At 37.6% G+C, this 23,090-nt stretch overlaps 1 protein-coding gene across 2 annotated transcripts in view; it reads left to right on the top strand.

Moving 5' to 3' along the window:
• Positions 1 to 23,090, top strand: part of abca7 (ATP-binding cassette, sub-family A (ABC1), member 7) — a 76,604-nt gene that overhangs the window by 42,866 nt on the left and 10,648 nt on the right. The window contains exons 23-44 of one of the 2 annotated variants that reach the window (XM_009305796.4): positions 622 to 679; positions 1,862 to 2,064; positions 3,037 to 3,139; positions 6,147 to 6,170; positions 6,279 to 6,427; positions 8,689 to 8,813; positions 8,895 to 8,987; positions 9,077 to 9,269; positions 11,713 to 11,807; positions 11,907 to 11,939; positions 12,013 to 12,118; positions 14,501 to 14,575; positions 14,659 to 14,828; positions 16,627 to 16,804; positions 16,892 to 17,007; positions 17,147 to 17,291; positions 19,893 to 20,016; positions 20,098 to 20,227; positions 20,312 to 20,435; positions 22,138 to 22,200; positions 22,308 to 22,414; positions 22,564 to 22,705. In XM_009305796.4, the coding sequence (XP_009304071.3) occupies positions 622 to 679; positions 1,862 to 2,064; positions 3,037 to 3,139; positions 6,147 to 6,170; positions 6,279 to 6,427; positions 8,689 to 8,813; positions 8,895 to 8,987; positions 9,077 to 9,269; positions 11,713 to 11,807; positions 11,907 to 11,939; positions 12,013 to 12,118; positions 14,501 to 14,575; positions 14,659 to 14,828; positions 16,627 to 16,804; positions 16,892 to 17,007; positions 17,147 to 17,291; positions 19,893 to 20,016; positions 20,098 to 20,227; positions 20,312 to 20,435; positions 22,138 to 22,200; positions 22,308 to 22,414; positions 22,564 to 22,705 (2,556 nt within the window). The remainder of the gene's footprint in view (positions 1 to 621; positions 680 to 1,861; positions 2,065 to 3,036; positions 3,140 to 6,146; positions 6,171 to 6,278; positions 6,428 to 8,688; positions 8,814 to 8,894; positions 8,988 to 9,076; positions 9,270 to 11,712; positions 11,808 to 11,906; positions 11,940 to 12,012; positions 12,119 to 14,500; positions 14,576 to 14,658; positions 14,829 to 16,626; positions 16,805 to 16,891; positions 17,008 to 17,146; positions 17,292 to 19,892; positions 20,017 to 20,097; positions 20,228 to 20,311; positions 20,436 to 22,137; positions 22,201 to 22,307; positions 22,415 to 22,563; positions 22,706 to 23,090) is intronic. The other variant, XM_001920827.9, reaches the window with a different exon arrangement.

Below are 23,090 nucleotides of genomic sequence, written 5' to 3' on the forward strand. Positions count from 1 at the left end.
ACACACAATTATTCACACACATACACTACGGTCATTTAAGCTCACCCAATTCACCTGTACCACGTTTTTAGACTTGTGGGGGAAACCGGAGCACCCGGAGGAAACCCACATCAACACGCGGAGAACATGCAAACTCCAGAAAATGCCTCAGCCGGGGCTTGAACCAGCAACCTTCTTACTGTGAGGCGATTGTGCTACCTAAATACAAATATTTTAAAGTAAAATATGTTTTATTTAATGATGCACTTTAAAATCTTTATTTTGGGGGAAAACTATACATTCTGTAAAATATGAGTGAATGTTCCCAAAATGCTTGTTAAAATCGGTACAGGGATTGTCAGAAGCTTTTACTGTTACATAGGGCGCTTTTATGCTGAAAACACTGTAAAATGAATGTGTGTAACACTTTTCTTCACTCTGTAAACATGATTACAGTTGCAGTCTTTGCTGTCATTTTAACACACAAAATTACAATTGAAGAATTTTTACATTTATTGAGTGGCCACAAATATTAATTTTACATTTAGTGTAATTACTTTTCATCAGTTTATAATCCCCCTACCACCTTTTATTCAGACACTGTGCTCTCCAGCATAACATCACCTGGTGTCTGTGTTTCAGGATAGTGATTCCTCTGTGAGTGATGACACGGGCCTGGGCAGTGAAGAGAATGGATTTGGTTAGTAGAGCTAGGAATGTTTCCATCACATGTCTTAAGTTTCTATTGTAGAATTCCATACTGTTTATAAACAGTTGGAGTCAGAATTATTAGCTCCACTTTTTGATTTTGATTTTCTTTTTTTAAATATTTCCCAAATGATGTTTAACAGAGAAAGAAAATATTCACAGTATGTCTGATAGTATTTTTTCTTCTGGAGAAAGACTTACTTGTTTTATTTCAGCTAAAATAAAGCAGTTTTACATTTTTCAAACATCATTTTAAGGGCTATTATTAGCCCCTTTAAGCTATATGTAACGTCGAGGAGTAACACCAACAACTCAGGTAACATCCAAATGCAGGTTTATTCAAAGTCAGGCAAGCGATGGTCAACACAGGTGCAAACAGGTATTTGGAGACAGTCCAGAATCACAGCCGAATACAGGCTAGAGGTCAGAAAGGCAGGCAAAGACAAAGAGGCTAACAAGGCTAACGGTCAGTACACAAGATAACAAGACTGGGAAAACAAGTTGTAATGCTACTTAACAGTGAACAAGACTCAGCAAACTGAAGGGGTGAATGTGTGGCTTAAATAGTGTGTGTTAATCAGTCTCTGAAAGTCCTCAGGTGTGCGAATGTAATCAGTCTAGATGAGGAAGCATGTGTGAGTGTGACCGGAGTGCATGTGTGAATATGTAGTCCAGAAATGGCGGATTTGTAGTCCATGGTATTTGTAGGTGCAAACCAGCGATCTTATGGGAAATGACCGCTGGTAATTGTGACACATATATTTTGTTGAGAGTCTACAGAACAAACCATCATTACACAATAACTTGCCTAACTACCCTAACCTGCCTAGTTAACCTAATTAACCTAGTTAAGCCTTTAAATGTCAAGTTAAGCTGTATAGAAGTGTCTTGTTAAACAATGTTAAATAGAAATATCTAGTTAAATATTATTTACTGTCATCATGGCAAAGATAAAATAAACCAGTTATTAGAAATGAGTTATTAAATCTATTATGTTTAGAAATGTGTTGAATAAATCTCTCCGTTAAACAGAAATTGGGGGAAAATTTTACAGGGGGGCTAATGTAAACAGTATACATAAACAGTTGAAATCAGAATTATTGACTTCAACTGTATATGTATACGGTATACATTAGACCTAAGTGTCCTAAGTAAAGGCTCTTTCCTGTCTTAGATGTTGCAGCTCTAATGGCTCTTGCACAGCAGTATGTTCCTGATGCTCAGCTGGTGGAGGACATAGGCCGGGAGGCTGTCATCAACCTGCCCAATGCTGCATCAGAGGATGGCACTCTTGCTCTGTTCTTGAATGAACTGGACAAACGGCAGGGCGAGTTTGGTGTGGTCAGCTACGGGTTGTCAGACACCACGCTAGAGGAGGTAAGACAGTTAAAGTAAAAAATATTAGCCCGCCTGTAAAATATTTGTTCTTTTTAAAATATTTTTCAAGAAATGCAGACCAAGACCAAGGCAATTTTTCACAGTAATTCCTATAATGTTTTTTTCTTTTGGAGAAAGTCTTATTTTTTTTAGGTTTGCCTGTACAAACCAGTTTTTTTTTTTTGTAGTTCAGTTTTTAGTGTTTAAGTTCAGTTCAGTTTAGCTCAGTTCAGTGTGGTTTAAAATCATTACTGAGATTCCAAACACTGAAGAGCAAATCCATCGATGCGCAGCTCTACCGATCCTCAACCATGCAAGCCAGTAGCGACAGTGGAGAGGGAAAAAAAACTTCACCGATAGGAGTGAAGAAAAAAACCTTGAGAGAAACCAGAATCTAAAATGGGCACGACCATTTTAATTTCTCCGCTGGCCAAATGTCTTGTGCAGAGCTGCAGTCTCAGCAGTGGAGGCTGGAAGCTGGTATCAGCGAAGACTCGTCTGTCCCTGGAGCGTCACTGGAATCAGTCTCATGCTCTCCACTCCCCCATGACCACCAGCACAGCAGCAGCTCAGGATATGGCCTGGTCCCGGATATTTGCTCCCTTATGATTTTGTTTTCCTACAGAACAAAGCTTTGTTATCCAGCTACCTGCCTAATTATCCTAACTTACCTAGTTATAATAAGTTTTTAAATTGCACTTTAGACTGAAACCTAATATCTTGCAAAATAACTAGTAAAATATGTCATCATGGCAAAGACAAAAGTTATTAAAATTAGTTTTTAAAATGATTATGTTTACCAGTGTGTTCCATTATGCAACAATTGGTAAATATTTTTTTAAATAATTCAAATTTAACATGAGTGCTAATAATTCTTATGGCTGCTGTTGTAACAAAGTATGGCCATCTACCATGTGAAAGCAGAATGGGCTTTGCCAAAGAGTAGTAACTTGCTCTGCCTGTATATTTTAGATCTTTCTGCGTGTGGCAGAGGAGACTGGTGTGGATGCAGACCCAGGAGATGTGCCAGTGTCTCAAGAACCCCAGGGAGCGCCATCTGAGGACAGAGATGCGGGTAAATGAATGCATTTTATACCTGAGCTAATGTTCACAGCAATTTTACAGTCACACTTGCAGTAAATTTGGAGCATGCAGACTTTCTGCTGGCACTAAAATGATTGAAATATGACATCACATTTAACTGTGTCTTTGTGAAGTTTATTTATAAACAAATTTCGAGAGGATCACATGCTTATGATTGTTCACTGCTGTTCCAACTTTAGCTAATGACTAATTATCCTATCAGATGATTCTTAACTCACTATAAATAACCACACTTTTCTCATCTCAATATCTTCCCGCCCCCCCCAACCCTACTTTCCCTTCTTTCAAACGGGCGACACAGTGGCCAGTGATTAGCGCTGTTGCCTCACAGCAGGAATGCCCCTGGTTTAATTCCCTTCCAAACCAGGCAACATTTCTATGCGGAGTTTTGCTCGTTCTCCCTGTGATAGCGTGGGGTTTCCCCGGGTCCTCCGGTTTCCTCCCAGTGTTCAAAAACAAGCACCCTAAACAATTAATCCAAAATATTTTAGCCAAACTCTGAGTACACCTTCTCAGTATCCATATCTGACACTTAGCTAAAATAAGCAGGAGGGGGAGTCATTGAGATCTACCTGAGCTCAAACTCCCCTCTCTCCTTGCAACGGGAGGGAGCCCAGGGCTCGAGGATCTAAAAAGCTCAGGGCTCTCTCCCGGGACAGCACGCCAAACAAGCTTTATTATCAATCATCAGCTAAGTGTGAACTCTTGAAAAAAAACAAAATAGTAAATCAAGGTTTACAGTGAATTTAGACAAGCTAAGGAGTGTTGCATGTGTAGTGGAGTGCATAGAGTTGAGCTTGAAGGTCTGCATAAATAGTTGAACAAAATAAGAGAGATCATACAAAATTCATGTTATTTTTATTTAGTCTGATAGTCTGTCCCGAGTCAGATTATAAAAGATGTTAACCTATGATTCACAAGCTGGCAAACCAACTTTAGGTGCATTACCCACACCGACTGGACTGGAGTGTAATCAGCTAACAGCAAAATCCTCAGAGTAAAATATACTCAGATAAGTGTATTTGTTCCTCTCTAAATTAAGTAAAAGTTACTCAGCAGCAGAGTTAACATTAATGAGACAATAAAAGGATTAATTAAGTAATTACTCAGAGGATTTTGCTGTGCACAATCAATCAATAAATCAATCAATCAATTAGCCAGCCAATCAATCAATCAACCAACCAACAAACCAACCAACCAGTCCGTCCGTCCGTCCGTCCGTCCGTCCGTCCGTCCGTCCACCCACCCGCCCGTCAGTCAGTCAGTCAGTCAGTCAGTCAGTCAGTCAGTCAGTCAGTCAGTCAGGCAGTCAATCAATCAATCAGTCAGTCAATCAATCAATCAATCAATCAATCAATCAATCAATCAATCCTTTTGACTAAACCACTCTCTTTAATACATTTTATAATTGCACTAAATTTTTGTTTTCACTAAATATTTGCAACATACAGCAATGTTTTCTCCAAAGATGCTTTGGATGCCGGATGTTTGTTTTTTTTTCCTTTTTTTATTTAAGTAGTCAAAATAAATACATTAATCGGCATAACTAACAACACAACATAAATATACACATAGTGCTTTAACATTGTGTACATACCAACAAAGACAAAAAAAATAAAATAAAATGAAGACAGCATCAGTACAAGCAAAACCTGACAGCTTCAGCTTCATTTTGTCCACTTACAGTTACATTTAGCTTTGGAAATAGTTTATGAAAGGACGCCACATGGCAGTGAACTTGGACCCGGAACCATTTAAACTGAGTCTTATTTTTTCCAAACTAAGGAAATGCAACATATCATTGGCCCACTGTTTGAAAGAAGGGGGAAATGATTGTTTCCAATTGATTAGAATCAAGCGTCTTGCTAAAGGAGAAGTAAAGGCAATGCAGTCTAATTCACTTTTTGACAGATTTTTATTTTCATATGCAATACCAAATATGGCAGTTAAGGGATTTGCAAAACAGAGGAATACATCCTTGCCAGCTTGGCCTTGGAAAGATGAAGTCTATGTACCACTTTAAATTGAATAAGGCTATGTCTAGCACGAATAGGAGATCTATAGATTCTATGTATAGCCTCACTCCAGTCCTCGTCTGTCAAACTAATATTAAGGTCTAGTTGCCAGGAGTCTCTTTGTGTAGATCTAGAAGTAGATGATAATAATGCAAGCTTATTATATAAACCTGAAATGGTTCTACTTTGTTCTGCGTCATCGGGAAAAAGTTGATCATTAGGATTTTGTTCAGGGAGGGCAGGAAAAGAGGGAAAATTCTTACATGTAAAGTCACGTACCTGCAGATATCTGAAAAAGTGGGCTTTGGGAATTTTAAACTGGGAGCGGATGTTTTTTCTAAATTATTATTAATGCATGCGTTATGTTTTTGCCTGACCACAATAATTACATTTACCCATTTAGTGATTTTTAATTTTGAATTAAGGTGTTGGGCTAATAATGACATCTTCTTTTCTACTCAAACTCTCTTCCCTTCCCAACTCGCTGTTGTATATTTTATAGATGTCTGCCCTTAAGATGGCAGGCCTGTGCTTTGTTGACAACTCCTTAATCATTTTTTTTTACATCTTTTTTGCTAAGAGTCACTTGTACTTCTATTAAATAACTTATTAGCCTCCACACCCACATCAGCAGGAACCCACAAGTATTCTAAAGCTACCACTGCTTGTTCTTAACAGATTTGCAGGACTTGTTGTTGTCTTGCCTTGATGAGTTTAACCCACTTGCAAGACCTGTGAGTGCTTCTTGAGAATCAGAGCACATTACCACAAGAGTTTTGCTTTCTTTGTATGTATGGATTACTTTGGTTATTACTTACATCTGATGAAAATAAACAGGTCAACAGCACCCTTAGAAATTAAAATTTGTCTGCTGTAGAGCAAACAGAACCAAAATGTAAGGCTTTGGGTTGTCACTTATTTTAAAGATGTTTTGTTTTGCTTTTCTCTCTGCTTCACTGGCAGCACGGAAACGGTCAATCAGGAAAGGTACAAAAAGAATCAGAATAGACTGTAATTAATGTTGACAGCAGTGGCGCAGGTCAGAATATCTGTAATGAAATGTTATTAACCGAAAGCTCTTTCTCTGGCACACAGAGGCTCAGGAGACAGATCCGCTGAGCGGGGATGGTCAGAGCGACAGCGCTCCTCTCACAGGCTGCTTCCACACATGTCAGCAGCTTCGAGCACTTTTCACCAAAAGACTGAAGTACGCTTTCCGCAGTCGCAGAGGGATTTTTGCACAGGTACATAGTGATAGTGATAATGACTAAAACAATCATTTTGAAATGATCAACTAAAAATGATTTCCAAATTCTACCAACAGACCTTTTAAATGACTTTTTATCATATAATTCAAGTTAAAATGAAATCAAATGGGTATAGTGCACAACTCATCAGTGCAGGTTGACTTTTTAGGGGGAATTTGATGGAAACACATATTAGTTTATAGTATGTGTAGTTTCTTTCCTTGATATCCTGTTGGAATATCAGTATTTCAGATTCAGTATTTTTTTTTATTGCATGTTTTTGTGTTGTGTGTACAGTAGTTGTTATGTTGCCAGTAATACTGCAAAGCTTCCAGTAATAATGTAAATTTGACAACAATTTTTACAGCGTAGTTAGGACACTGTAAAGTAGTGATGGCGACAGTTCAGTTTGACATCAGAAATTAATTACATTTAAGTATATAATTTCATTAAGAAAGCATTTTCTATCTATCTATCTATCTATCTATCTATCTATCTATCTATCTATCTATCTATCTATCTATCTATCTATCTATCTGTTTATTTATTTATTTATTTATTTATTTAATTATTTATGTATTTAAACTAAGGCCACAGTTTAATAGAAATATGTGCAAGCAAATAAAAGGAAACAAAATAATACAATAATAATAATAATAACAATAATAATAATAATAATAATAATAATAATAATAATAATAATAATAATTATTATTATTATTATTATTATTATTATTATTATTATAAAACCTTCATTGAAAGTGCGTTTGGACAATTTGTTTAATCATGCACTCAACAGTTCCTACATTGCAGTTTACAGAGTTTTTAGGACTCAACTACAGTCTTTTCACTGCCAAAAAGCCATATTGCTGCAAATCAACCTGTCATCTCAACGAAGAACAATTCTACCTTGAATGCACCAAATATCCTCCAAAGTTTCTTAAATTAAGCAAAGCTAGTGTTCAGAACTGCCAAACAAAATGAAAGACCCTGTTTCTGTATATAGCATGTATGCATTAGAAAGGAATCTTGTGTTTCATGTTTGTATATGTGAAGAAGTTAGTCAATATGTTTAGGTTGGACATGCAGATAAGCCTCTAGCTGTACCTTTGTAATGAATAATGCAAAGCCCAGCGGTGGTCATACACCTCAGCATTTCTCTGAACATTCACTGCTGCAGGTGCTGGGAATAAGCAATGCGTAATTGTGTATGTTTTTCGGAGAGCGTCTATATCTATCTATCTATCTATCTATCTATCTATCTATCTATCTATCTATCTATCTATCTATCTATCTATCTATCTATCTATCTATCTATCTATCTATCTATCTATATCTATCTATCTATCTATCTATCTATCTATCTATCTATCTATCTATCTATCTATCTATCTATCTATCTATCTATCTATCTATCTATCTATCTATCTATCTATCTATCCATCCATCCATCCATCCATCCATCCATCCATCCATCCATCCATCCATCCATCCATCCATCCATCCATCCATCCATCCATCCATCCATCCATCCATCCATCCATCCATCCATCCATCATCTATCTATCATCATCATCTATATATACACACACACACACACACAAGTAACACAAGTTACATAATAATATTACTTTTTTTAAGTAACAAATAAAATAACGCATTACTTTAAAAATTAAGAAGTAATATTTGAGTTTCTTTTGTTTAATTAAATAGCTTTTAAAAAGTAAATTGCTGAATTAAAATTAAGATGAGAGCATGTGTTCATTATTTTGAACACTTGGAAGAAAAGAAATAGTACTTGAAAATGGTTTGTACTTCACTAATATGACAAAAACACAAAAGCTCACATTGCTTTAAACTTTCAATAATCTTTATATACGGCATGTGGAGCTCTCAGAAGATAACTTTATCTTACATTATTATTATTCAAGGTGTTTTTGTTAAGGTAAATAAAGATGTAGGTTATACAATGTGCTGTTAACTGCAGAGCTCCTCTATTTAAAACAAAAAATATGGAAAAAAAGCCCTGCAAGTTCTGAAAGAGATCAAGCCTCAGCTTTGTAAGAAAAAAGTTAAAGTACGTAACGCTTTACTTACTATAAATGTAACGCAACTAGTTACTTTTTAGGAGAGTTTTACTTTCCAAAGTAACTTTCCTCAACACTGTATTTTTATTAAACAAATGCAGAGTTATTGAGCAAGTTTGAATCGTTTTGTGGAACAACACTTTATTTACGAAGCTGTCATTGTGTTTGCAGATTGTTTTGCCTGCTGTTTTTGTTCTTATTGCTCTACTGTTCAGTCTCATTGTTCCACCGTTTGGGAAATATCCATCGCTGGAGCTCCAGCCGTGGATGTATGGAGAGCAGTTTACCTTCTTCAGGTACACACTCTGCAAAGGACAGTTTCAAGGAAAGGCTCCTGCCTCCTGCAATCTTACACCTGTTGTCTCTTTTCTTTAAAGCAATGATGCCCCACAGGACCCAGCCATGCAGAACCTCCTAAAGGCCCTTCTGGATCCACCTGGGTTTGGGACCAAGTGTATGCAGCCAAACGGGTACAAGTCTATGGGAATGCATCAACAGAAAATAGACTGGACTGTTTAATCTGGGTAACTCATGTTGTTTTCATTGTGTGCTTTTGCAGAGACACTGAGTGTTTGGAGAAAGCTGAAACAAAGTTTGTCCGGCCTCAGATTCCATACAGTATGTGGCAGCTCTTTCATAATGGCAACTTTAGCATAGAGAAACCTTCCCCTGAATGTGAGTGCAGTACTGAGAAAATCCGCAGGATGCTGCCCGACTGTCCAGAGGGAGCAGGAGGAGTCCCTCCGCCTCAGGTCTGTCTGTCTATCCATGCGTTTATCATATATTGTGCATTACCAGTCAGTTTTACATTTTTAAATGTCAAGTCAAGCTTTATTTATAGAGTACTTTAAAACACAGAAGTGAGCCAAAGTGCTGTACTAAACATATGCAACAAAATAAGCATAATACTATATAAAATACAAGATAAATTATAGCTGAACTATCTATAAATGCATGTGAATTAAAATAACAATTGATTAAGCCAAGTGGACTCAACATCCTAAAAAATGATGTTTATAATTTGCACACTCTTAAGAATGGTATAAAAATTGGGACTCACACAAACTGTGATTTCAAATTACATTATATACAGCAGGTGAATTAAGTATTGAACATGTCACAATTTTTCTTGGTAAATATATATTTAAAGGAGCTTTTGACATGAATTTCACACAGATTTTTGTAACATCTAAAACAGCTCAAACATACTGTACAAATAAAACCAAACCAAAGAAATTTTAAAAAATAGTAACAATGAAATTAAGATGCTTAACAAAATATAATATAATAATAGGCGACACAGTGGCACAGTAGGTAGTGCTGTCACCTCACAGCAAGAAGGTCGCTGTTTCGAGCCTCGACTGGGTCAGTTGGCGTTTCTGTGTGGAGTTTGCTTCGGATTCCCCTACAGTCCAAAGACATGCGCTACAAGTGAATTGGGTAGGCTAAATTGTCTGTAGTGTATAAGTGTGAATGAGTGTGTATGAATGTTTCCCAGAGATTTGTTGCAGCTGGAAGGACATCTGCTGCATAAAACATGTGCTGGATAAGTTGGCGGTTCATTCGGCTGTGGCTGAGCCACATTAATAAAGAAATTAAGCCGAAAAGAAAATGAATGAATGAATAAAATAATAAATAAAATGCACAAAATACAAGATAAAATATAGCTAAACTATCTAAAAAGACTTATAAATTAAAATAAACAGTCATTCTGTTCAGGTGTCAAATGCCAACGAAAAAAAAACTTGTTTTAGAGCTAATTTAAATGAGAACACGGAAGAAGCCTGTCTAAGGGCAGCGGCAAATCATTCCGAAGTCTAGGACCTACCACAGCGAAAGCCCGATCCCCTTTAAGCTTGCGCTTTGTTTTTGGCACAATCAGTGTATCAGCTCAGAGATATAAGGTGGAGCAAGATCATTTAGAGATTTAAAAACAAATATAAGAATCTTAAACTGTATTCTAACATTTACTGGCAACCAATAAAGCGAAGCTAACACTGGGGAAATGTGGTCATATTTGAGAGTACCAGTTAAAAGGCGCGCTGCAGCATTTTGCACCATTTAAAATGGGCAATAGCTGACCTGCTTCTCCCCACATACAGTGCATTACAGTAATCTAACCGAGTGGTCATAAAAGCATGGATTACTGTCTCAAACTGTTGTTTTGGTATATATTGCTTTATTTGTGCTAGATGTCTTAATTGAAAAAAAGGTAAATTTAACTACCGGTCTAATCTGATTCATTTATTCATTTTCTTGTCAGCTTAGTCCCTTTATTAATTCGGGGTCGCCACAGTGGAATGAACCACCAACTTACCCAGCAAATTTTTACGCAGCGGATGCCCTTCCAGCTACAACCCATCTCTGGGAAACATCCACACACACACATTCAAACTCTATGGACAATTTAGCCTACCCAATTCACCTGTACCGCATGTCTTTGGACTGTGGGGGAAACCGGAGCACCCGGAGGAAACCCACGCGAACGCAGGGAGAACATGTAAACTCCACACAGAATAGCCAACTGAGCCGAGGCTCGAAGCAGCGACCCAGCAACCTTCTTGCTGTGAGGCGACACCACTACGCCACTGCTTTGCGCCCTCTCATCTTATTGTCAAATTTAAAATCTGAGTCAAATTTCACCCTAAATTTGTGACTGTAGGTTTAATATGCTGAGCTAACAAACCCTAATTGAACAGAGTCCCAACGTATCTTCAAAAACCATTACTTTTGTTTTGTTTTCATCAAAACTTAAAAAATAAATATAATTATTTTAAATGCTCTAAAATTTTGCTTGTTATGAGCGACAGAGAATTAGGTCAAATATAAACATTTAAAGGGATAGTTCATGCAAAAAAATAAAAATTGCTGTGATCATTTACTTAACCTTTACTTGTTTCAAACCTTTATGATTTTCTTTCTTATGTTGAGCACAAAAGGAGATATAAAAAAAAAAGCTGGAATCAATTGACTTCCATAGTATTTGTTTTTCCTTCTATGGAAGTCAATGGAAAAAATATTCTTCTAAATATCTTCTGTGTTCAACAGAAGACAGAAACTCATAGAAGTACTTGAGGGTGAGTAAATGATAAGTAAACTTTCATTTTTGGGTGAACTATCTCTTTGAACGGAATATTACTTTTTCATATGTTTTCATTTCAGTGCTAACCCTTCTTCCATCTTTTTCCAATGTAGATGCAACAAATCACAGGTGATATCCTGCAAAACTTGACAGGCCGCAACATTTCAGACTACTTAATCAAGACATATCCTCAGATTCTGAAGAAAAGGTTTCATTTTTATATTATATTTCTTAAAATTACATGGAATACAATCAAAGTTTCAAATCTGACGGCATTAATGTGTACTTTTTCTTTTTTTTTTTTAAGTTTGAAGACAAAAAAATGGGTTAATGAATTTAGGTGAGTCTATTGCCTTTACTAATTCAAACATTAAGCATTAAAATTGATGTTGATTCAGTCTCTGTCGTTGCAGATATGGAGGTTTCTCTCTTGGGGCTAAAAGCTCTCAAACTGTGAGTGATCCACATCATCTGGAGGAGTCTGTTTTGGCTATTAGGAGACGGTATAACATTGCAGAGGTATGTCACCTAAGGTTTTTGCTTAATATGCCGTTGTTATGCTTTTTACACTATTGCCATAATGCTATGTATAATAAAGCTAAAAAAATTATAACTGAAAGAGCCTCTATTATGCATTAAAAAAGGTCATATTTTGGTTTTGGGGGTCTCCAACAACAGTCTGATATGCATGCAAGGTCAAAAACACTTTTATTTTCTTACAACATGCATTTATTTTTACCAAATTATCCCAACAACTCCAATGTGATTCGTTCAGCGATTCATTTGTTCCCAAACCCCTCCTTAGCATGATGCTAATCTGTGCTGATTGGTCCGATGACCCAGTCTGTTGTGATTGGTCGACTGCGTTCAGCGTGAGCCAGAGAGAAATGCCCACTATGGCTTATCAACAATTTTGAAGTAGTCAGAGTGCAGAGAGTATGTGTGAGACCAGTGCAAGTATGCATTAAAGCAATGCAGTTTAACACCAGCATATTGCTCTATTCTTAACCACAAGTAAAAACATTGACACACATTCAGTATTAATCCACACAGCGGCAAAAGCTGAACCATTTTGAAACTTGACTGTCGCACGTGTGTAGGATTATTTGATGGTGACCATACCAGGGACAAACAGCAGTAGATCGCGAGCTCACAAACGATGTAAACAATCCGTAAACAAAGTGGCACGTGTCGCGTTTTCAACTTTGTTTTAGACACGATATGAGAATATAAGGAGTTAACAAGATACAGTACAAGCAGTTATAAGTAACAAGAATTAAATACATATTTTGCAAGCTATAGAAAACAAGGAGGCAGCCATTTTAATCACACTTACTCTAACTTGTGGAATGGAGTAAGAAACTGGTCCATGAACTGTGTACTGTAAAGTTCCTGTCAAGCTCTGACAAAGTCCCATACATCAATAGTCTTTTCTGATCCTTCCTTAAACAAACGCCCGACAAATCCCTCGTTGTAAGTGTGTAGATTGCTGAAGCACTCGTCAGAAAATTGACAAAAACACAGCACAAGGCTGGGGCTATAACGCTGAGGTATTTGTGCAAAAATAAACTTTAACCACGGACTCTTTATAGCCTCATCTTTTTATAGGGAAAATAAAACTTTCTCTCACACTTCAGAGCACAGCGTCTTCGTGACACGATTTAACCGGGATCTGCTATAGTGTTTGTGGTCAGAGCTTGGGGTTTTAATTGTCCTGGGTCTGCGCATGCAACAAATGGGCAGGGCTTGAGTTCCGAATCGACGTCACAGCTAAAGACTCGTGACTGAGGCGATTCATTCGAACCCCTCTGAGTCGACTCTTTTATAGATGAATCAATAGATTTAAACACTGTGCACTTTCAGATTTAAGCCTTAGCTGGATGTTTCACTTCACTAAGAGCCAGGGGCGTAGTGGACGTTTTAAAAGTGGGGGTGTGGGGGGGTGAATTTCAAAAGTTTATATTCTTAATCACTTGTTTCTAAATGGTCTGTCTCTAAAAGTGAGGGGGAAGTACCACCCCCCCTCCCCTCTCTCTCTTTAAATATAAAAATGGAGACAAAATTATTGTAATCTGCTGAAATTAGTCGTCATGAATTCCACTTTAATTTCTATAACCATTCATTCATTCATTCATTTTCTTGTCGGCTTAGTCCCTTTATTAATCCAGGGTCGCCACAGCGGAATGAACTGGCAACTTATCCAGCAAGTTTTTACGCAGCGGATGCGCTTCCAGCCGCAACCCATCTCTGGGAAACATCCACACACACATTCACATACACACATTCATACACTACGGACAATTTAGCCTACCCAATTCACCTGTACCGCATGTCTTTGGACTGTGGGGGAAACCGGAGCACCCGGAGGAAACCCACGCGAACGCAGGGAGAACATGCAAACTCCACACAGAAACGCCAACTGAGCCGAGGTTCGAACCAGCGACCCAGCAACCTTCTTGCTGTGAGGCGACAGCACTACCTACTGCGCCACTGCCTCGCCCTTTTTATAACCAATCTACATAAATTTATAACACATCCCTGCGAAAACATCTACATTGTCATATTTAGTTTGTGTTGTCAGCATCATGCTCATAAAAATTATTTATAAATGGCTCATGGGCTGGCAGTTTAAAACCCCTGCTTTAAGTATTAATAGTGTATGTGTAGTTAGTAGTTAGTATAGTTAGATTACTGCTCCGGTATGCTAGTTATGTACAGGTTTAAAATAGCTCTTACTCCCAGTGTTGTGTTCATATTTCTGATTATGTTCATTTATGTAGCACCGTGGTCCTACACATGTAGTGAAATAACAATAAAGCTCAGCTTGACTTGACATGACTATAATAGACAGACAACGCAACTGAGCATTCACAAGTGTTTTACCCTTTTGTTATTTTGCAGAATGGCTCTTTAGATCAGCTCCTTCAAAGACTACCAGATGTGCTTTCAGGACTCACCAGCCAAAACAATGTGAAGGTGAGGGCATCTGTGAGAGACTATTCTTAAGCTCGACCAGCTTCTGATCTCTCTTTTCATCTGTAATCTGTTCCCTCTCTCAGGTCTGGTTTAATAATAAAGGATGGCATGCCATGGCGTCGTTTGTGAATATTATGAACAACGGTCTTCTTCGTGCCAACCTGCCACCCAAGACAGAAAGACGCAAATATGGAATAACAGCCTACAATCACCCTCTCAACCTCACAAAGGAGCAGCTGACAGAGATGGCCCTGTATGTAATCCCTGTTTGCTGAGGTTTACTAAATCTGCCTTCTTACTCTCTCAAACAAATGACAGACTAGAAGTCATTCATTTCAATTAACCCTTTTGTGCTGTTGGGGATGTTTTCATCCACTCTGAGGTGATTTTGAGTCTTAATTAGGTCATAATTTTTTCTGTGTTTCAGCTAGCACAATGATTTTTGGTGACAAATCTTATTTTGACACATATTTTGAGAAAATACTTTGGAATTTGTAAAAAAAAAAAAAAAATATATATATATATATATATATATATATATATATATATATATATATATATATATATATATATATATATATATATATATATATATATATATATATATATATATACACACACTCTGGGCAAATTTACTACCCTTTTGTTATGTTCGGTAACACGGTAAATTTAACTGCTAAAAAAACGCATCAAATACATTTTTTTCACTATTTATTTTTTGCAGAAATCTGAAAATCAAACCTCAGTCCTGATCCAAACTATTAAATTGTTTAGAAAATTACAGGATTTTAACTCTTTAATTGGCAAATTTGTAAATGATTTCACTGTTTTGGTAAAAAAAACACACACAAAGTGATGTATTTTCAATATAATAAGTAATTTTGGGCTGCATTGTTTTTGTCTTGGACATTTGAAACAACATTGACTTTGATGCATTCTTTTAGATTGATTCAAATTTTTTTCGTCCTACATTTTTTTTATTGCAAAATAATGCAATCAAATAATCATGTATTTTTGATTGTTGGTGGTTTTCCCTCTTGGGGAAATAGCCTTACCTTGATAAAAGGTAAAAATAATCCAGTCCACAGTTACTTTTTATATTGGTTAAATGCCATGTGTTTTTTCACCAAATCAGTGACATCATTTATGAATTTGGCAATTAAAGAGTTAAAATCATGTAGTTTTCTAAACAATTTAGTAATTTTGATCAGGACTGAGGTTGGTTTACAAATTCAATTCAGTGGATGTTTTCATCCCGAACATAACAAAAGGGTAAATTTGAACAGTGTACAAGGGTTAAACAGCAGTAATCGGGCTACATGAAATTGGGATCATTTTTGATTTTTAGATCACTTTTTATCATGATTAATCATTCAAAATAAAAGTTTGTTTTGACATAATTATGTGTGTGTGTGTACTGTGTATATTTATTATGCATTTATAAATATTCACATGCATGCATATATTTAGAAAATGTTTATTTATATTTAGATATTAAATATATATGTATATGATATAAAATGTTTGGTCATTTAAATATATATGCAAAAAAAAGTTGCATGTATGTGTGTGTGTATTACATATACATAATACATATATATTATACACATTCATATGTCAAAAAAAAAATCTTTAATTTGGGTGTGATTAATCTTTGCCCAGCACTACTTTGGATGCATTATAATGTTTAACATTTTGTAGGTAAACTCTATGTAAATTATGTTTAAAAGAATTATTTTGTAATTGTTAGATTATCTGGGAAAACACCTGTATAATTCTCTTTTAGGCTTATTTATAGTCATTTGTTTTGCCTGGATACATTCATTACTGATTTTTTATTTGAACACTGGCATTTTGCAAGTTTTTGTGATTGTTGTTGGGTTGAAATATAAAGTACAACAATCCTTTGTGAATAATGAAAATAGTTGCATGCTCTCTCTGCATTAATTTAACATCCAGTTGACTAAAGAACCCATTCAAACAGCATAATGGTGTGAATACAGCCACAAAATCTAAATGTTTTTCAACGCTTTTCTCTGTGATCTTTGCAGGATGACCACCTCTGTGGATGTTCTGGTGTCCATATGTGTTATTTTTGCCATGTCCTTTGTTCCTGCTAGTTTTGTCCTGTTCCTTATTGAGGAACGGGTCAGTAAATCAAAACACCTGCAGTTTGTCAGTGGAGTGAAACCCATCCTGTACTGGACCACCAACTACGTATGGGACATGGTCAGTTCTGAAAGATTGATTTGAATGTGAAATGTCTTAAAAGTTGAATGCTTATTGTTTCATGTTTCTGTTGTTATTGCATTTCAGGTAAACTATACAGTACCGGCCACTATGGTGGTCTTCATCTTTATCAGCTTCCAGCAAGAATCATATGTATCTGAGAAGAATCTGCCTGCACTGGTGCTTCTACTGTTGCTGTATGGGTAAGAAAAGATTATAACTATTATATACTGATGCATTTACCTGACTCTTACAGTGCATATGCAAAAAAAAAAAAGGGATTTTTTTCCGTGGAGTGCTTGTCTGAAGCATAAATCAGTGTGTTGTCTGTCTTTGCTGCAGTTGGTCTATCACTCCGCTTATGTACCCAGCGTCCTTCATCTTCTCCGTGCCCAGTACTGCCTATGTGGTGCTCACCTCCATCAACCTCTTCATTGGCATCAATGGCAGCGTGGCCACATTTGTCCTGGAGCTCTTTGTTGATGAGGTAAAGAGGATAGACCCGACTGCTTAATCTGGCTAACCAATTTAAATCATATTCATTATATGCTTATATGTTATATAAATGATTTTGGAAAACCATTTAAACCCCTCCATTTTATACTTACTATTGAGCTTGATAAGATTTTCCACTTGTTTTGAAAAAAAGGCCATAAATCTTTATATTTTAAAATATTATTTTTGTTTATTTCTTTGATGGTGTAGGGATTATTTAACTTTGAACCCAGAGAATGACCAGTCTGTCAGATGAAGAAGAGCCGGAGTCAGAGATTCAAATAAATAAAGTTTACTGAAGATAGTAAAAGGATAGATAGCAGTTTCATCCGCAGAAGCCACCTTCAACTATCGCAACGAGTTCCTAGGCCGCTCTGACTTACAATCACAAATCAATAACAATTATACTCTCACATAATGTCGTCATACATATAGGTGTTCTAACCTGATTGGTTAAAACACAGATAGACTAGGAAAATTTTAATGTGGGTGCGTGCGTACAATTCTGAACAATATCTCAAGCATATAAACGTCAGCCATCCACTAGAGTGTTTAGAGCTGACCCCAGACCTGTGAAAAGGATCCACAATCAAATAGAACACACACACACACTTGAAGTACAATCTGTTGCTTACCCAAAGCTAAGTGTACTTTCAGCCGTCTTTATCAAAACTGGTTAAAAACCGGTATAATCTACATTCAGGCAGTTATATCCTTACAAAGTCTATCTTGAATAAAAAGTAAAATCACTTTAAACAAAATTAACACATAATAATATCAAAATCCCTTTAGACGGTATTAACACATAGCAATACAAATAGGGAAACAGTTGTACAGTTGTTTTCAATCATCAAGCCCTTCAGTTCCTCTTGAGGTCTCCATGACCTCTGACCTAATTTGGTGTCTCCTGAAAATAGAGTTACAAAGAGACAGGCAAACGCACTGAACATTCTTATATTAAGCAATGTGTTAACTTTATTCATTATTCAAATAATCATATTAATAAAGTTCAGAGAAAAAGCGTAAATGTTGATCCATTAGAAGGCAGGGACAGATTAGAAGGCAGAAATCCGAATCAAGCAATGGAAAATCTGGAAATTCAATCATTTGACTGTAAATACTAGCGCAACCAGTGTTCCATGCAGATCATCATCCAGTCTGTCTGGTGTGACATGAATAAACAGAACAAACTGAGACAAACTGAAGACAGAAGAACTTTGGCAACATCTTTAAGATGCTTCAAAAATCCTACCTGCAAAGCTACAGTACTGTTAAAAGTTTTAGGCACGAGTGTGTGCAGTAGATCGCTCTGATTACATTAGGAAAACCGGCGATCGCTGCAAGTTGCACTTTAATGTTTGGCTGTTCAACCATATGGTACGGAAATTTTATATACCTGCTGGACATGCGGATGATCCCGTCCCTTACAGCTGCCATTGCACGGCTCAAAGATACTTTGGAGTGTGCTATTTAACACAATGGCCTTTAGGAGTCGCCAATGGAAATAAAACAAACACACACAAGAAATGCGCGTACGCCAGACAGGAAGTTGGCGTGGACCAACGCACATTCTCACGTTCATTTCATCGTTAGTAAATCCAAACATGAGCGTGAAACCTGGCGTCCGCAAAGTTTTTGTGTGTATGCAGCGTTGATACATGAGGCCCTAGATCTCTGTGTGGGGCACTGGGTGTTGTCAGACAATAATCTGACTGTATAATTACAATTAATGGCAAAAATAATTATTGGACATTTAAATTGGTCATTCAAACTGACATGCTACAGAAAAATATACAAATAACCAATTTTAAACCCTTTTTTGGTGAAAAAAAACTAGTGGCCTAAGACCTCCGTACGTTCACACCGAAAGCGGCGAGATCGTTCAAGGTCGCTCTGGCCGTCTGCCTTCAGCTCCAGCGGCGAGAGCGTCAAAACTCGCTACATTGATCTAGTATTTAAAGGAGCCTATGCAGCATATCAGTTATTTTCCTGCATAAAACATGCTTTCTAGCGTGAAAATGTTGCGCACTTCTTAACAAATTCATATAACAATGGAAGATCAAGTTGCATGTGGTGTGGCTTTGCTCTATTTATCCAATATGTGTCCATATGTCTGAAATATCCTGAAGCAGCAGAACTGTTTTGTACTGTCACGTCGCGTGAGATTCCCGCTTTTTAAAGATAAATATATATAACATTAATGCACATCAGTAACTCGCCAGTAACTTATTTAATGCATGTTCCTGTAAAAAAAACATTGTAAATAATTGGAAATCCGGCGACCGCAATAATCAAACCATTGGGAACAACTGTGATCAGAACCAAAGTTTACAGGTCTGTGTTCTCTGAACTCCCATCAAGCGGTGGACTTCTTCAATCTGATTGCTTGCCGCTGAACTGCGTCATAGCTCATTACCATAAAGTTGACTTCATTTCTCCTTGATGCCCACACCGGCGAAAACTACTTTGACGCTCTTGCCGCTTTCGGTGTGAACGTACGATTACTGTACTGTATTAGTATTAGTAGTAGAAGTAATAATAAATAGAGGGAAAAACATAAATGCTTATTTCTTTATATCCATGTGGTGCTCAGCATTTGAACGAGGTCAACAGGATCCTGAAGAAGGTCTTTCTGATATTTCCTCACTTCTGTCTGGGTCGAGGTCTCATAGACATGGCTAAAAACCAGGCCATGGCAGACGCATTTCAGCGGCTTGGTATTTTATACTAATATTAGTCCTAATATTTCTGCAATAATCATAAACAACTGCGAGATTTCACTATGAATTTGTCACCAGGAACCAAACAGAATCTGGATCCTTTATCCTGGGATTTTGTTGGGAAGAACCTGTTTGCCATGGCGATGGAAGGGATTGTGTTCTTCCTCTTTACTGTTCTCCTGCAGTATAAGTTCTTTGTTAATTTTAGGTGGGTTTGTATGCCTGAATGTCATATGGAATAGATCAACACAGCTGTGTGTTTGTCCATGATAAATGAGTGCTTCCTCTTCAGTCGGTGGTCAGGTTTTGTTCTGCCCCCGCTGGGCATGGAGGACGAAGATGTGGCGAGAGAGAGGGAGCGTGTGAAGAACGGTAGAGCGCTTGGAGACATTCTCATCCTCTCAGACCTTAGCAAGGTACAGAGACACCAAATACTGCACACACTTTAAAAGAGGTGACAGGAAAAGAGGTTTCACAGTCATGCCAGAACAAACTTTTTTAGTTCTCCAAAGAACCATTCTGTTTTTAATATAATTTAGTAAGGGGCGTAAGGGTGGCTCAGGGGTAAGCACTATCGCCTCACAGCAAGAAAGTTGCTTGTTTAAGTCCCGACTGGGCCAGTTGGCATTTCTGTGTGGAGTTTGCATGTTCTCCCCGTGTTGGCGTGGGTTTCCTACAGGTGCTCCGGTTTCTCCCACAAGTCCAAACACATGTGCTATAGGTGATTTGGGTAAGCTAAATTGGCTGTAGTGTATGTGTGTGAATGAGTGTGTAGGGATGTTTCCCAGTGATGGGTTGCGGCTGGAAAGGCATCTGTGACGTAAAACATGTGCTGGATAAGTTGGTGGTTCAATCTGTGGCGACCCCAGATTAATAAAGGGAGAAAGCCTAAAAGAAAATGAATGAATAAATGAATTTTTTATTAGGGGCGGCATGGTGGCTCAGTGGTTGGCACTGGCTTCTCACAGCAAGTAAGTTGCTGGTTCGAGTCCAAAGACATGCGCTCTAAGTAAATTTGGTAAACAAAATTGCCAGTAGTGTATGAGTGTGAATGTGAGAGTGTATGGGTGTTTCCTAGTACTGGGTTGCAGCAAACATATGCTGGAATAGTTGGCGGTTCATTCTGCTGTGACAACCTCTGATAAATATGGGACTAAGCCAAAGGAAAATGAATGAATATTTAAGTTCTTTATTATTGGCAGTTCATTCCGCTGTGGAAACCATTGATTAAAGAAGGTACTAAGCTAAAGGAACATAAGTGAATGTGTAAGAATCTTTATCATTCATTTTCTTTTTGGTTTAGTCCCTTTATTACACAGCGGAATGAACTCATCTAGAATATGTTTTAAGCTGCGGATGCCCTTCCTGCTGCAACCCATCACTGGGAAACACCCATACACTTACACAATTCACCTATAGCCAAGTCTTTGGACTGTGGGGGGAACCAGAGCACCCAGAGGAAACCCACACGAACACGGAGAGAACATGCAAACATCCACACAGAAATGACAACTGACCCAGCCGAGGCTCGAACCCACGACCTTCTTAATGAATCTTAATGATAATTACTTTCATTCATTCATTAATTTTCTTGTCGGCTTAGTCCGTTTATTAATCTGGGGTCGCCACGCCGGAATGAACCGCCAACTTATCCAGCAAGTTTTTACGCAGCGGATGCCCTTCCAGCTACAACCCATCTCTGGGAAACATACACACATACACACACACACACACTAACACACTCATACACTATGGACAATTTAGCCTACCCAATTCACCTGTACCGCATGTCTTTGGACTGTGGGGGAAACTGGAGCACCCGGAGGAAACCCACGCGAACGCAGGGAGAACATGCAAACTCCACACAGAAACGCCCGAGGATCGAACCAGCGACCTTCTTGCTGTGAGGCGAACGTGCTACCCACTGCGTCGCCTAATTACTTATTATTGTGAAAAAAAACTAAACAAATAAACTCATTTAATTAAATGTAATGATTCACTATAAAACACTTTTGGGGTTTTGGTGGAATGAAGATTCTTCATGGGAGCGTCAATTCCAAAAACGAACCTGTGAAAGACCCTGTCAGATGAAATGCTGCCCTGTTCATGTCTATACAGGTATACAAAGCAGGTAGAAAGCCAGCAGTGAATCGGCTTTGCTTGGGCATTCCTCGAGGAGAAGTGAGTTGAGTTGGACATCACAGATCTCTCTTAAGAACAAACATCACTTTATTTTTCTGTTCTGATAGTTTCAACTACAGCAAGTGTTTCTTTTACTGCCGTTTCAGTGTTTTGGGCTTCTTGGTGTTAACGGCGCTGGGAAAACCTCAACCTTCCGTATGCTAACAGGAGACACCCGGATCACATATGGAGAAGCGTTTCTTAGCAACCAAAGGTTAGACCATTAACATGTGGTGAACATTATGCTGATGTTTTTACAATAATTAGGTGCTTATTAATCCCAAAGTCTAATTTCCTTAATATTACTATACACTGGCAAATCGCTGCACCACCCTAATATTACCTACCATATGTTTTACTCAGCGTTCTTACAGAAATGGAGAAGGTTCATCAGCTGATGGGCTACTGTCCTCAGTTTGATGCCATCATTGACCTGCTGACGGGACGAGAGCACTTGGAGTTTTACGCTCGCCTCAGAGGAGTGCCCGAGTCTTATGTTGAAAAGGTACAGGATGCTCCAAGCACATCATAATAAATATCTGAGTTAGTATTACTACTAATATAAGGACCTGTGCCAGGGTCTGTCTAAGACTTAAGGGGCTGTTTGTAAAAACTGTTGTATATTAGTCACTTTTTAATCAGCAATGTGTGAACAGCTTGTCAATATATAGCTAATCTGCAATGTCCATGTGTTATGCAAAGACATAGGGAAAATGTAATTATAGGTTTACATAGCCAGATCTTGTATAATGTATACTTTCAAACACAACCCCAACTGAGAAAAGGTTTGGACATTTTGCAAAATCCATTGAAATCAAAAATCTGATTTTGTGAACTCTTTTTAACTTTATTTAATTGAAAAAAGTTGATAGAAAAGATTTCCAGTGTTT

The sequence above is a fragment of the Danio rerio genome, chromosome 11 (assembly GCF_049306965.1).
Source record: "Danio rerio strain Tuebingen ecotype United States chromosome 11, GRCz12tu, whole genome shotgun sequence".
NCBI lineage: Eukaryota > Metazoa > Chordata > Actinopteri > Cypriniformes > Danionidae > Danio > Danio rerio.